The sequence below is a fragment of the Sus scrofa genome, chromosome 13, assembly GCF_054392235.1.
Source record: "Sus scrofa isolate SSC_HxYL_T2T_F1_AM1 chromosome 13, Sscrofa_HxYL_maternal_Yorkshire_Landrace_v2.0, whole genome shotgun sequence".
NCBI classification, from domain to species: domain Eukaryota; kingdom Metazoa; phylum Chordata; class Mammalia; order Artiodactyla; family Suidae; genus Sus; species Sus scrofa.
Genome location: NC_139395.1, coordinates 87,905,940 through 87,920,005, shown reverse-complemented (window position 1 = coordinate 87,920,005; position 14,066 = coordinate 87,905,940). Strand labels below are relative to the sequence as shown.

The following is a 14,066-nucleotide window of genomic DNA, read 5'->3' as shown; positions in this document are numbered from 1 at the left end:
GGGATTTTTATTATTAGGTGCATACATGTTTATAATTGTTATTTCCTCCTGAATAGCTGTCTCTTTTATAATTATGAAGTACCCTTCTTTCTATCTGATGATATTTTTTGTCCCAAATTCTCCTTTATTTGACATTAATATAGCTACACTAGCTTTCTTATACTCAGTTTGCATGGCATATCTTTTCCCTGTTTCAAAAAACCTATCTGCGTCTTTATGTGTAAAATGCTTTTTTTAGCCATGCCCACAGCATGCAGAAGTTCCTGAGCCAGGGATTGAACCCACGCCACAGCACTAACCCAAGCCCCAGCAGTGATCACACTGAGTCCTTAAGTGCTACGCCACTAGGGAACTCTTAAAATGTATTTTTATTGATAGCATATAGTTAGTGTTTGGTCTTTTCATTGGGGTGTATGTGGTAGGCAGAGTAATGGCCCTCCAAGGATGTCCACCTCTTGGTCATCATGGGGTCAGGGCCATGTGGGGCCCGAGCAACCACTGGACACAGAAAAACATGAGGAAATAGACTCTGCTCCAGAGCTTCCAGGATGCAGCCCTGCCAACACTGCTATTTTAGCCAAATAAGAACCACTTGGGACTTCTGACCTCAGGGCTGTCAGGGAAGATGGTTGATTTAAGCCACTATGTTTTTGGTAAATTCTTACAAAGCAATAGGAAACTAATGCAGGCGTTAAGTCTGTTTATGTTTAATATTATTATTAGTATGATTGCATTTAAGTTGACCATCTTGATATTTCATTTGTTTGTTACATCTGTTCTTTGTTCCTCTGTTACTACTTTCTTGCAGTTTTTTTTTTTTTTAAAGGGAGAGTGTGGAGATGAATTAGTATATTTTACAATTTCAGTTTCTTTCCTCTGCTGACTTAAAAACTTTTTTTTTTTTCTTTTTAGGGCTGCAGCTGCAGCAAATGGAAGTTCCCAGGCTAGAGGTCGAATTGGAGCTGCAGCTACCGACCTACACCAAAGCCACAGCCACGGCCACCTTGGATCCAAGTGAGTCTGCAACCTAGCAGTGCATGGCAACACCAGATCTTTAACCCATTGAGCAAGGCCAGGGATTGAACTTACATCCTCATGGATACTTGTCAGGTTTGTTACTGCTGAGACACAACAGGAACTCCTTAAAGTTTTTTTTATTAAAGTATAATTGATTTACAGTGTTGTGCCAATGTCTGCTGTATAGCCAAGTGACCCACTCACACACATATATACATTCTTTTTTAATATTCTTTTCCATCATGTCCTAACCCAGGAGATTGGATTGGATATGTGCTATACAGTAGGACCTCATTACCCATCCATTCTTTTTTTTTTTTTTTTTTTTTTTTGTCTTTTTTGCCATTTCTTGGGCCACTCCCACGGCATATGGAGGTTCCCAGGCTAGGGGTCCAATCGGAGCTGTAGCCACCAGCCTACACCAGAACCACAGCAATGCGGGATCTGAGCCGCGTCTGTGACCTACACCACAGCTCACGGCAATGCCGGATCCTTAACCCACTGAGCAAGGCCAGGGATCGAACCCGCAACCTCATGGTTCTTAGTCGGATTCATTAACTACTGCGCCACGAGGGGAACTCCTACCCATCCATTCTAAATGTAATAGTTTGCATCTACTAACTCCAAACTCCTAGTCCCTGCCACTCCCTCCTTCTCCCCCTTGGCAACTACAGGTCTGCTCTCCATGTCTGTGAGGCGGTTTCTGTTTTGTAGTTGTGTTCATTTGTGCCGTATTTTAGATTCCACATATAAGTAATATATGGCATTTGTCTTTCTCTTTCTGACTTACTTCACTTAGTATGTAGCATCCATGTTGCTACAAATGGCGTTATTGTACTTTTTATGGCTGAGGAGTATTCCATCATGTGTAGGTACTACATCTTCTTAATCCATTCATCTGTTGATGGACATTTAGGTTGTTTCCATGGCTTGGCTATTGTGAATAGTGCTGTTGTGAACATACAGGTGCATGTATCTTTTTGAGTGAAAGTTTTGTCCAGATATATGCCCAACAGTGGGATTGCTGGATCGTGTGGTAATTCTATATTTAGTTTTTTGAGGAACCTCCATACTGTTCGCCATAGTGGCTGCACCAATTTACATTCTCACCAATAGTGTGGGAGGGTTTCCTTTTCTTCACACCCTTTCCAGCATTTGTTATTTGGGGACTTATTAATGATGGCCATTCTGATTCTGAGTGGTGTGTCTCCTGACTTTTTGGTTGTTGTCGTTCAACTCTTTTTTTTTTTTTTCTCATTTTTTTAGAAGTTTTATTGAGGTATGGTTGATATACATTGTTGTGATCTACTGACATTTAATTCTGCCCTTTTCGTTAATTTTTTAGTAGTTCTAGAAATTATTGTAAAAAAATTTATGACAGTCTGTGCTCAAAAAGTATCCTGTTATTTCAGGAATTATTTAAGAATGTCACAAAAAACCCTGCTTGGGATTTTTCTGAGCATCTCAGATTTGTCATTTGTTGTCCTTGTTAATATTGGAAAATTCTTGGCCTTTACCTCTTCATTCTTTTGCCCATATTTCTCTTCTTCTACTAGGACTTGAATTAAATGTGTGCTATATCACTTGATACCATTCATTTTTCATGATTTATCTCTTTGTGTTTCATTTTGGATAATTTCTAATTGTTTCCAAGGTCATTGCTTCGTTTCTTTGTCCAGTCTAATAAACCCATGATTGCAAGCATCTCCACTTGATTCTATTCTGTAGTTTGGGTGGTGTCAGTGAGAGTGGTGAAAGCACTGCTGAAAACCCCCTTTTCCATAAAAGTAATGAAAATGGTCAGAGTCTATTTTTTCAGGACTGAAAATAAACCAAAGGCCTGTAAGCATCCAGGAGCATTTGTTCAGAAAAGCGGGTGAATCTCAGTAAGGACAGAGAGCTTCACAGCATTTCAGACTGTCTTCTTCCTCTCCTCGTCTCCCCAGCTGAGCAGGTATCCAGCGGCCTGGCACCTGCTGCACAGGGCAGGCAAGGATTGGAGGCCTGCACAACCCCATTCCCAGAGGATTATCACTCCTTTTCCTATCTGGAGGACCCCACTTGCAAAGCTGACTGTATTTGAAATGACTCAGAAGTTGTCAATTTTAACAGCAGCGATTCCCCCAGGGGCATTTGCCATAAACCATCAGAGGCCATTGTTGAACACCTGGATGCCTGACAAGGTGGAGGGCAGTTTGGGGCAAATAGTGGGACAGCCCAAATACTTGGAAAGAAAAGCTAGAGGAAAGAGGAACAAAGGAGGCTTTGAAAAGCTCCATTTTCCTTGGAAGCTGGAGGCCACATGTTGTGTAGGACTGTGCACAGGGAGATCTCAAGGACTCCACCCTGTCAAAGGCCAGCGTCAGAGAACCTTGAAAGCAGCAGGAGAGAAACGACCTTTCCTGTCCTGGACCCTTGGTGGCATTGGCGGCTGGTTTCTCCTCATGAAGAGTGGGGGCCTCAGAGTGTCTGTGTCACAGGGCATGCTCCATGGCTTCTCCACACCGCCCACCCTTTCCTGCAAGACTCTCTAACATGTTCATTGTGGCCGCTTTAACACCTGGACCACTGTTGAATCTGGCTCGATGGACAATTTCCTCTTTATGGTACATCTTTACCTTCTTGTGTGTTTAAGTTTTTGATTGAATGCTGAACCTTTTGCGTAAACAGAACAGAACAGTGGGTATTGCAGTATCTGTTTATGTCAGTGAAGGATTTTCTGTTGTTCTTTCAGATCCTTAGTTTGGAGGACTGTGTCTCTTATAAGTGGCATATAGTTGGATTTCCTTTTTCTTTCTTTTATCCAAAGTGGTGATCTTTTTCTTTTAAGGATGAGATTATTGAGTTTGTGTTTTTTATTAGTTATCTATTGCCAAGTAACAAGTTACGAAGTAAGTGGTTTAAAACAATAACCATATATAACCTCACGTGATCTGTAGGTCTGGGACTGGCCTGCCTTGACCCGGTGCATCTCTGCCCCTGGTCTCTTGTGGGCTGCAGTCAGGGTGTAGCCAGGGCTGAGGTCTCCAGTGACGGCTCCGCAAGGACAGGGGTGGGAGTGAGACATGGATCTCCCATATCCACGGCCCTCTTGGGCCTTGGCCAGAGGCCCCTCAGCTCTGTGCTGTGTGGGTGTCTCCAGAGCACAGAGGGCAGCTTGTTCCTGGGTGTGGACGAGCGGGAGGGAGCCAGCCAGACAGCACGATCTTTGCTCCTGGAAAGTACCTCCTGCCATCGCTCATCAGGGATCCCTGGGGACATCGCAGGAGCTGCAGCTCCTCCCTCCTTCTCCTCCCACCCCTTCCTACCTCATCTGTTACCACGTCCATCCCATGTCCTCCCCCACTGCCCGCTCTGTGTCTCCCCAGTGTCCACTAGGCTCTGGACCTGGGTCTGTGCTCTGCCCTCGCCTTTCCCAGCTCCCCTGTCACCTGCGTCCATATCTCCCATTGCAACATTTGGGACAAATCTCTGTGCTGCGTCCCAGTTGCCTAATTTCCCCCTACTGCCCCCAGCTCAGGGCTTGTCTTATCCATTTTATTCCTTGTTTTGAAGGAATTTAAATTCATAATAGTTACCTGTTTGAGGGCTTGCCTGTTTCAGGTTCATAACTTTTTAAAAATCAGTTCATTTATCTTGTTGTGCACCTTAAACTGACATGCTTAAAATCCTTTCTCATTTGGAAAACTACACTGGCTGAACATTTGATGATGTTCAGGAATTCATTTTTTTCGGTAGGCAATACAAAACTGTGTTTCCTAAACTGTGGTTCTGTTTAGGAAAATAAAAGTCCTTGTCTCTTAGAGAAATATATTGAAGTTTGTACAGATAAAATGATCTGCTATGAGAGAGTTAGGGGTAGGGAGGGCTGGACACTATAGTGGAAACAAGATTTCCTTCAGTTTATATATAATTTTGAAGCTTAGTGATGACCATCTGGGTTTTAAAACATATTATTATAAAATTTCGTATTTTAAAATAGTTTCATATGTATTTTACTATTTCTATAACATCTGGGTTTAATATTATTTTTGTACAATGCAACATTTTTGCATAAGGAAGGTTTTAAAGGTCCCCTGTTGTGACGTCCCGTCTCAGGATTTTGTGTGGAGTGACTCTGCACCCACCTGCTGGCTGGCAGCCTTTCTAAGCTGACACGTCCTGTGCATTTGGGGTTTGGTTCACAAACCTGTTTTGAGTAGAAGGTTCGGTTTTGGTCTTGCTTTGCTTTGTTTCTCTGTCATTTTCTTTCTTTTTTTTTTTTTGTCTTTTTGTCTTTTTGCCATTTCTTGGGCCACTCCCACGGCATATGGAGGTTCCCAGGCTAGGGGTCGAATCGGAGCTGTAGCTGCTGGCCTATACCAGGGCCATGGCAATGCGGGATCCGAGCTGCGTCTCTGACCTACACCACAGCTCACGGTAACACTGGATCCTTAACCCACTGAGCAAGGCCAGGGATCGAACCCGCAACCTCATGGTTCCTAGTTGGATTCGTTAACCACTGCGCCATGACGGGAACTCCTCTCTGTCATTTTCTTGTCTCCCTGCCAAGCATTTCTCTAGTGGCCTACACCTGCCCCAGGGCTGGGTGTGACCGTAGCCATGCTCTCTGAGGCCTGTCCCCTGCTGCTGTGGCCTGGGGTCTGAGGGGATGGAGCTGCTGCCTCTGGGCTGGTCAAGGGGTTGGCACCATGTGCCCTTTCCACAGCCCCCGAGCATCACCTCCTATCTGCCATGGTTGATGGAGTTCAGTGAGCCCCAGAGGTGACTGAGCAGGCAGGGGGCTGAGAGGCTTCCAAGGGGTCTCTCCCAGCATATGGCGTCCTTTCTCAGACACTGCTCTGGGCGCTGCATGTCCCCATAGCTGTGAAAGGCCTCACAGGCCTCTCGTCTGCTTGGGGAGTTTGGCCTGGATCTTAGCTCTTCCTCCATCCCTGTCCCTCATTGCAGGGACACAAGCCTCTGCCTGAGGAGGTACCCTGGGCAGGTGCATGGGCAGGAAGGTGGTGGTGGCCTAGGAGGAGTCTGTCTCCTCCTGCCCACTGGCCCTGTGAGCGGCAGTTTGTTTTCAGATGCCATCCACAGGGGCCAGGCCAGAGTTCTATGGGAGGCAGAGCACAGCCTGCCCAGGGCCCTGCCACTCAACGCAGAGCTGGTGCACAGCCCCTGCCAGCGATCTGGTGCCCTGAGCCTAGGCTGTCCCTTGGGTACTGGCTGGGGTTCCTGCCTGGGAATGGGGCTTTCAGAGCCTGCCTTGTCCTGCCTAGCACTTGTGAACAGTTCAGGCCCATGTGCTGACCCCTTGCCCTTGCCTGGTCTTGTGCGCTTGGGGTTGAGAGCACTAGTGACCCACACACCCGGGCCGGTCCCCGAGTGCTTGGTCTTGGCTGGGCCACTGGTGAGAAGAGCGTGTGACACCCTCCCAAGCATCAGGCCAGCCTACCTGCTCTGGGGCAGAGGCAGGTGTGGGCCCCGAAACAGGGTGGTTCCAAGGGACTCTGGGGACAGGGGCCTCCCGCAAGGAGAACACATGTCCCTGTTTTGCTCTCTGTCCCTTTTGGGGACTGCCTCAGCCCAACCCTTCCCCTGGGGCTGCCCTCTGGCCCCACACACAGCTGCGGGTGGGAGTTGTCTGGGCACACGGCAATGAGCTGGCACTCAGGGTCAGGGACTCATGTCAGGTCCCGCGGTGGGTTAAAGTAGGGGCTCAGCCCTAGGTCTGCTGGCTCAGCCCCACAGGCTTCTGTGACCTGGAGGGGCCACATTTGTTCCTGTTAGGAGGCCAAGGGGCAGCTGTCCCTCCAGGTTCTGATAATCCTCTCCCTTCAGCTCCCTGACCCTGGAGGTAGGAGAAGGCCTCTGGGCGTCCCTGCAACTCAGAGCCCAGAGCACGAGTCGCCGGGGCTCAGTGCCAGAGGATGGTGTGGGCTTGCAGGGGCTGTGGCCTCTGTGCCATGTTGTAGTGGTCCCCCGCCTCCAACTTCAGAGCCTGTGGGGAGCACTCAAACCCGCTGTGCCCACACTTGCCCTCATAAGGAGCTCGCTGTCTGCACAGTGTCCCGCGGTCTCCTCCCTGGATGGCTAACGAGGGCTCTGCTCTCTCCCCAGGCCAGGGAGCTGGAAAGCCGAGAGGCAGAGCTGAGACGCCGTGATGCTTTCTACAAGGAGCAGCTGGGGGGCCTGGAGAGGAAGGTAAGTGACACTGTTCCCGGGGCGCGGGGTGGAAGAGCTTGTCCCCTTCCCTGTCCCCGTCCCATGTCAGCACAGGCCTGCTGCGGAGGAGGCAGCCGTGGCATGAAGCCTCATGATCTGAACACAACCTGTGTCACGGGTTTTCTCCTCTCTCTTCTTCTGGGGATGAGCCTTTCAGGCAAAAGATTCAGGGACACATCACACCCTTTGCAAGCCTGCAGCAACGCCTGAAAATCCATCTGGTAACTTGCTTACTGCACGGGTGCCTTAATTTGTTGATCATGAAAGAGTCTTCTAAGAAAAGGCTTAAAATGTGGGTCGGGGGGAAGTCAAGACACACGGTTCTCCCATCTAGAGCTGTTCAGGTGCCGGGCTCGCCTGTCACAGGTTTGAGCTTTGGAGCCAACTGTGTGCCAAGATCTGATTCCTGGCTCATACCCTGCAGCCTAGCAGCGAAGACAGGGATGGGGGGGCTCCCCCTCCGTGCACCGGGGAGGACACCCCGTTGTGCCCTGCGGTCCTGGGGGACACCGGGGTGTGAGGTGTGCAGAGCTGGCCCTGCAGCAGCACTGCTCCCTGGAGTAGCTTCCTGTCCTGGCTGCTAATGCCATAATGACAAGGAGTGTGACCTGTGCCCTGCAAATGGGAAGCGAGCCCACCAACCGCAGCTCTGATGCAGCTGTAAGAGTGTCCTGTGGCCGTGTGTGGCTGGCTGTATCCCTGTGTTTCCCGCTCTGGGCCTGGCTCCTGGGACCATGTGCCCCTGTGCATTTGGGGTGGGGAGCAGTGGCCTCACAGCACATTAAGGAAGCTTCAGAGGAGGTGTGGAAACAGTCTCCTCTCTGTCACTTAAACACCAGTGTTTTGGTCCCTGGAGTGGGGGGTGAAAGGGCAGAGCGGCCCAGGCACAAGCCTGGCGGGCTTTTGCCAGGGACAGTCTTGCTTCTGTAACGGCTGGGGCAACAGAGACTCTTTTCTAGTAGCCATTGCTATTGTGTTTTTATATAAATTCTGCCTCATTTGTTAAAACGCTCAGACCTTAACATTTTCAGCTTCTGTGCACATGGTTTCAGGGCCTTCCCCACCCCCTCTGCCCCATTTCTTTCTAAGCTTAGAAATTGATGGTGGAAACCTGTTTGGAGCAGACTTGGAACAGCTACCAAATCATCCTCATCCTTGACACCCCAGCAGCTGGGAGCTGGTCCCTGTGGAGGAGGTTTGGGTGGGGGCGCCGAGGCCCTTCTGCCCCAAGGGCCGCCTGGATCCAGGCTCATGTCAGGCACCGAAGGGCAGGAGAGACCATGGAGTCCAGACCTGTTTTCAGGGGAGGGGACTTCTTGACCTTCTGTGCCCTCCACTACCGTCCTTGAGAGCTGGAAGCAGGTTCTCTCAGTGCGTGTGTGTCACGATCTTGCTGCGTACAGTTCCTCACACCCAGGCCATCAGGTCCGAGTGAGGAGGGCAGTGAGCTGCTGGGTTCACAGAGACTCGCCAGAGTCTCAGGCCGGGAAGCAGAGCCTAGTGTGATATCCACACCAGGGTCACGCCTCATGTGCTCAGGGAGCAAGTTCCCATCACGTGCCCAGTGGAGGGGCTGCTTGGGAGCTGTGGGCCCCAAGGGTGGTGTTTCAGATGTGCTCCCACGCACTGCAGCAGGTCACCTGGCCAGGCCGCCTTGAGAAGCTGTTGTCCAGGGTCCTTGAAGCTGTTGGAGCCATGTCCCAGGCCCTTGAATCCTGGGGCCCTCAAGCCTGTGCCCAACAGGGTGTTTCACTAGCAGAGAAAGATCCATGAGGCCTCACACACGAGGCCCAGGCCAGCACCGGGAAGTGCGGATGCCCAACAGCCCTTCCACGCGCCCTAGCATGGAGCCCGATCAGAACGGGGAAGATGGGTGGGGGCTGCAGGTGTGTGTGTGTCCTGTCCTTGGCCTGGGTGTTGCCTCCGCAGGTCCCATAGCAAGGATTCAGCAGTTGATCTGGGGCAGTTTGTCCTCTTCTGTCGGAATGTCGTAGGACTGCTGTCCGCTCTGCCTTCATTGCCCCCAGGTCCCCGGGCTGTGTCCCAGTGCTCATCACCCTGTCCTAGCTGTGAGCTCAGCGTCCTCTGGGCCTGACTCCTTGGGGTGACTGGCTGGGGACGTGGGGTCTGCAGGGAGCAGTGCTCGGTGAACCTTTGTAGGAGTATCATAGAGGGTTGTGAGCAGGGGAGGTGGGCTCCCAGGTGGCAGCTGTGTTTGGGCATAAGCTTGAGGTAGGGGACCTAAGGGCATGGGGCTGTGGGGTGACGTGCCAGTGCAGCTGGCTTGGATTGTGGGCCTCCCTCTGGGATGCTGCTGAGACCTCTTGAAGGGCTACAGCTGGAGAGAGTTGAGCAAGAACGTCGAGAAGAACAACGGTGCCCCTAAGCAAAAGGAGACGTGCATGAAGCTGCACGTGGGCGAGAGGACGCCTATGGGGAGGCGCCCACATGCTGGTCACTGCAGTCGCTACAACTGCACGAGCGACTACTACATGCAAGGCTCCTTTACATCCCCGTGGTCCCTGCAGCTGCCCCTTCAGATGAAGCCCTGGCTGGTGGCGCCGCATGTTGCTTAACCCCGGACTTTCCAGGGCACGAGGTCCCTGCCAGGTGTGCAGGCCGGAGAGCGCAGAGTCAAGAAAGGCCTCTGAGGTGCGCTTTTGCAGGGCAGGTGGGCACCTGGAGGGAGCCTTTCCAGGGTCACAGTGGAGACCGAAGCTGGGCGTGTGCGGAGTTAGGGTCGCAGTGAACCAGGGAAGTTCCATCAGAGAGAGCAGAGCCGGGGGCGGGGGTCAAGAGGGACTAGCTGAGCGTGTTGATGGCAGGAGAATCCCTAGCATCTCTGGGAGGAGCTGATGAAATCAGGGCCCAAAGAGGGTGGAGGGCTGCTTGCCCCAAGGCCCCTCTGGCTGGGGAAGGCGTCCCCGACCCCCCTTGGCCTCTCTCCATGAGCTCTGCCACACTTGGTGCAGGAAGCCTCTTTCTGGAGCCCATCAGTGATTCCTCATGGTGTCAGGACAGGGCTGACATTCAGTGCCTGGCCTCAGGGCTCTGTGATCCAGCCCTGCCTGTGTGTTTAGCCTCTCCAGCCACTCCTCTGGCATTGGGATGCCCTGGAGGGCTTCTCCAACCCCTCCTACTGCCCCTGGTTGCCACCCAGCCCTCTTGGTTTTTTGCCCAGGGCGAGCACAGTGTCTGACTAGCATCACAGGTTGTCCAGTCCAGACAGAGGACAGTGCAGGGTAGCAGGGCAGAGGGAGACAGGGTCCTGGCTGTGTGCCACCAGCAGGGAGCCAGGGCCTCACAGCCCTGAAGCTTCCCTGGTGCCTGGCTTTCTGGCATGACCCAGAGTCTGCTTGGAGCTTGCCTGGCACTGCAGCAGCATTTTTTTTATTTTTAAAATTTTATTTATTTTCTTTTTGTGGCTGCATGTGCGGCATATGGAAGTTACCAGGCCAGGGATTGAATCAGAGCTTCATCTGCCAACCTACACCACAGCCACAACAATGCCAGATCTGAACCGCATCTGTGACCTACACCACAGCTCATGGCAATGCTGGATCCTTAACCCACTGAGCGAGGCCAGAGATCAAACCCACATCCTCACAGAGACAATCTCAGGTTCTTAACCCATAGAGCCAATGGGAACTCCTGCACTGCCTTTTAAAATTGCAGATATTGATTTCTTAAGTCATACCATTCACAGTAGAGAAAACAAAAATGCAGATCAACCCAAAGAATAAAATAAAATTTTGTCCAACTAGCCCCCACTAGAGGTGACCATTGCTAACACCCCGGTGGACAGTGCCCAGGCCTGCATGTTGTAACATTTGCAGAGGTGGGGCCCTAGCCCCTTGTGTGGTCAGCACCCTCGTAGAAACACTTTTTGCTGTGTCCCTGTCACTGGTGACAGAAGTGGGGGCTGATCAGCCTGACTTGCGTTCCATCTCGGGCCACTCTGGTTTCTAGGGACTCGGATGATAGAATCTGGTCAGGGTGAGGCTGGCAATGTCCCTGAGATTTGGCAAAAATGTGCCTTTTTATCCGAGTTGGGTCTCCGCCCTTTTCAGGCTCCTGGGTAGCGACTGAGAGGTCAGGAGCTTTCTCTTTGCCCTAGGCTGACCGAGCACCTTCTCCCTGGTGTGTGCCTGTCCTTGTCTCTGTCGCTTCTTATCCACTTTTAAAGCCCTGTCTTTGTTCCCAGTGTTTTCTGGCAGCTCAGTGTGAGGGGTCTTGACCCTTCCTGCCAGGTTCCCCAAGTCGAGCCACCCCTTGCTGGTCCCACCACCCTGTGACCTCACTGCACTACCGGAGGTGTGACTCTGTGAAGTCCCCTCTAGCTTCCTGAGACCCCGTAGAGCAGAAACCGTCAAGGGTTTTGCCTCTGAAACAGAGGGCAGCTCTGTGCCCTTCCTGGGAGATGCCTCTGCAGGGCTCTGGGGCTGGCTGACCATCCTGGGCTCTTGTTAAGGTCTAGTGTGGTTGTATTTGTCAGCAGTGTGTTTTAAAGACCTTCCTGCTTACACTGTCTTCCTTTTGTGGAGCTGTCATTCTGACGGGCCATCTTCCCCATCAGCGGATGCTTGGTGATATCTGGGGACATGCCGGCTGGCTTGTTTGGGAATGGTATTGTCTGGTGTCTCATGGGTGGGGCTCAGGGATGCAGCTCCAGGTCCTGGTGCCCAGGGAAGCCCCAGAACCAGCCCTGTCAGGCACAGAATGTCGGAGGCCCCATGCAGGAGGTTCTGGCTTCATGGTCCCCAGGTGCCTGCTCAGAACTGCAGATCCCTCTGGAATGTCTGAGTCCAGCAGGGCCATGGACCCGTGTTTCTGTGGGTGCTCTCTGGGCTCTGCCATCTGAGAGATGCTGTGCTGGCCTTGGTACTGAGCACTGAGCTGGAGTTCCCAGCCTCTTGTCTGGGCAGACAGGCCCCAGGTCCCGGTCCTGAGCGCTGGGAGCACTGAGGCCACATGGCACTTCCTCTCCAGGAGGACTTCAGTCTAGTTCCAGTTTCTGTGGGGAGCCTGGGCTTCACCTCTCTCCCTACAGCCTGGGGGCAGTGATGCCTCAAGCAGCCGTCTTTCCACAGGTCTATGCCCTCAGGGTCTGGGGCCACCCGCTGTCCTGGGCAGCAGCTGACAAGGCACCCTGGCCTCAGGTGCACCGTGTGTCTCCAACAGCTATTTCCTGTCATCTGGAGCCTGGGGCTGCAGTGCATCTGGGAGACCTGACAATGCTCAGGAGACCATGTCCAAGGTCTGCTCCCTGCCTTGCTGCTGTCACGGGTGGCGTTGGCAGGAGAGGGTCCACATAGACAAGGTGCCCAGGGCCTGGCCTTCCCTGGCACTGCTGGTTCGGGGCTGGTTCAGGGCTGGTTCAGGTTGGGCAGCCAAAGGTGCCTAATCCACAGCACTGGGCCTGGCTGGTGCGCAGTGATAAGGCCACCTGGGTGTCCAGGCTGCTCCGCCAGGCTCTGTGTCAGTCCCCTGCCACTGGCACCACTGAGCATGTGGGGAGGCCACTCTCATACTGGCTTTAAGGTGACCAGGCATAGTTTCCGTGGTCAAGTGTCCAAGAGCAGGCACCTGGCCGGAGGCTTTGTCTGCCCTCACATGGGCCCGTCCATGGATGTGGCCATTCTTATCAGACCTCGGGGACCACAAGTAGCTTGCATGAGGCCACAGCCTCCTAAGTGGTAGATGTGGGATTTCCATCTAGGGCTGGCTGACTTCAGAGGCTCAGCCCTTCGCTGGTGAAGCTGTGACAAATTTATCTTGTTAAAGGGCAGGCAGATGTGTTTCAGGGGTGGAAATGACACAGGGCCCTGCCTATCCTGTGTCCAGCCGTGTCCTCTTTGACAGTCCAATACCGTGTCCACGCTCGGGGGTGCTTGTCAAGGAGCCTCCCTCAGGGCGGCTGGGGAACTCAGTGCCCTGGTTTGCGTTGCACCTGCTATAGGTGGAGGGTTTACCTGTGCCTTGTCCCGCCCTCGGGATGGGTGACAGTGGTCACAGTGGTCACAGTGCATGCAACCTGGAGGAGCCTTGGGACTGAGAGTGGTCGTTGGTTCAGGAAAACAGCATCACCGAGTCAAGGGCAGGGCTGGTGAAGAGGCCGAAAGTGCAGGAGGGCCTGGCAGGCTGAGGAGGAGATGGAGGGATCAGAGAGTGGTGTGGGGCTGCCTGCAAGGGGGGGCTGCTCTCCATGTGGCTGTTGTCCCGGGAAGCATGCCATGCACTCGTCCCCCAGCTGGAAACCTCAGGTTCAGGGGCTCTTTTCCCTCTTGTCCTAGTGTCTCACTCTCTCAGTCCATTCCCACACTTTCCAAAGGTTAAAAACTGCCCCCTCCTCTGCATCCCCACCACCCATCATCTGTCACCCAGGCAGGCATCACCCCTCAGGGTCTCCTGGCCTTTTAGTGGCCATCCCTCTGTCCCCGTCTAGGTGTCTCATTGCTCACCTGTGCTTCCTCGTCCTGCCCTGGGCTTACTTGGTCAGGCCCTGCCTGCCCTGCAGACTCAGCCCCGCCATTTCCCGCCCTTGAATCCTCCTGTCCCAGTGCAGTGTTCCCACCCTGTGTTGGCCTCCACACCCTGACTGACGTTGGTCAGCCTCCCGCCCCAGCTTGAGCTCCAGGTCAGGAAGTGATTCTTAACCGTCACAGCACTGAATATTCAGAATCCAGGGCAGAAAAAAGGGGGGAGAAGGGTCCTCTGTGGACAGCAACCCCCATACAGGCCCCTTCAGAGCACAGGCCTTCCTTCCTCCAGCAGCAGCTCAGGCTCATCCCCAGATACCGTGCCTGGGGCCGTGTGGGCAGCTGTGCACTGCCTGG

General features: G+C 52.7%; 1 protein-coding gene across 1 annotated transcript in view; it reads left to right on the top strand.

The window, feature by feature from the left end:
• The window catches only part of PLXNA1 (plexin A1), a 200,691-nt gene that overhangs the window by 80,062 nt on the left and 106,563 nt on the right, over positions 1-14,066 (top strand). The window contains exon 5 of the mRNA XM_084989665.1: positions 7,126-7,209. Coding sequence (XP_084845791.1) covers positions 7,126-7,209 — 84 coding nt within the window. The remainder of the gene's footprint in view (positions 1-7,125; positions 7,210-14,066) is intronic.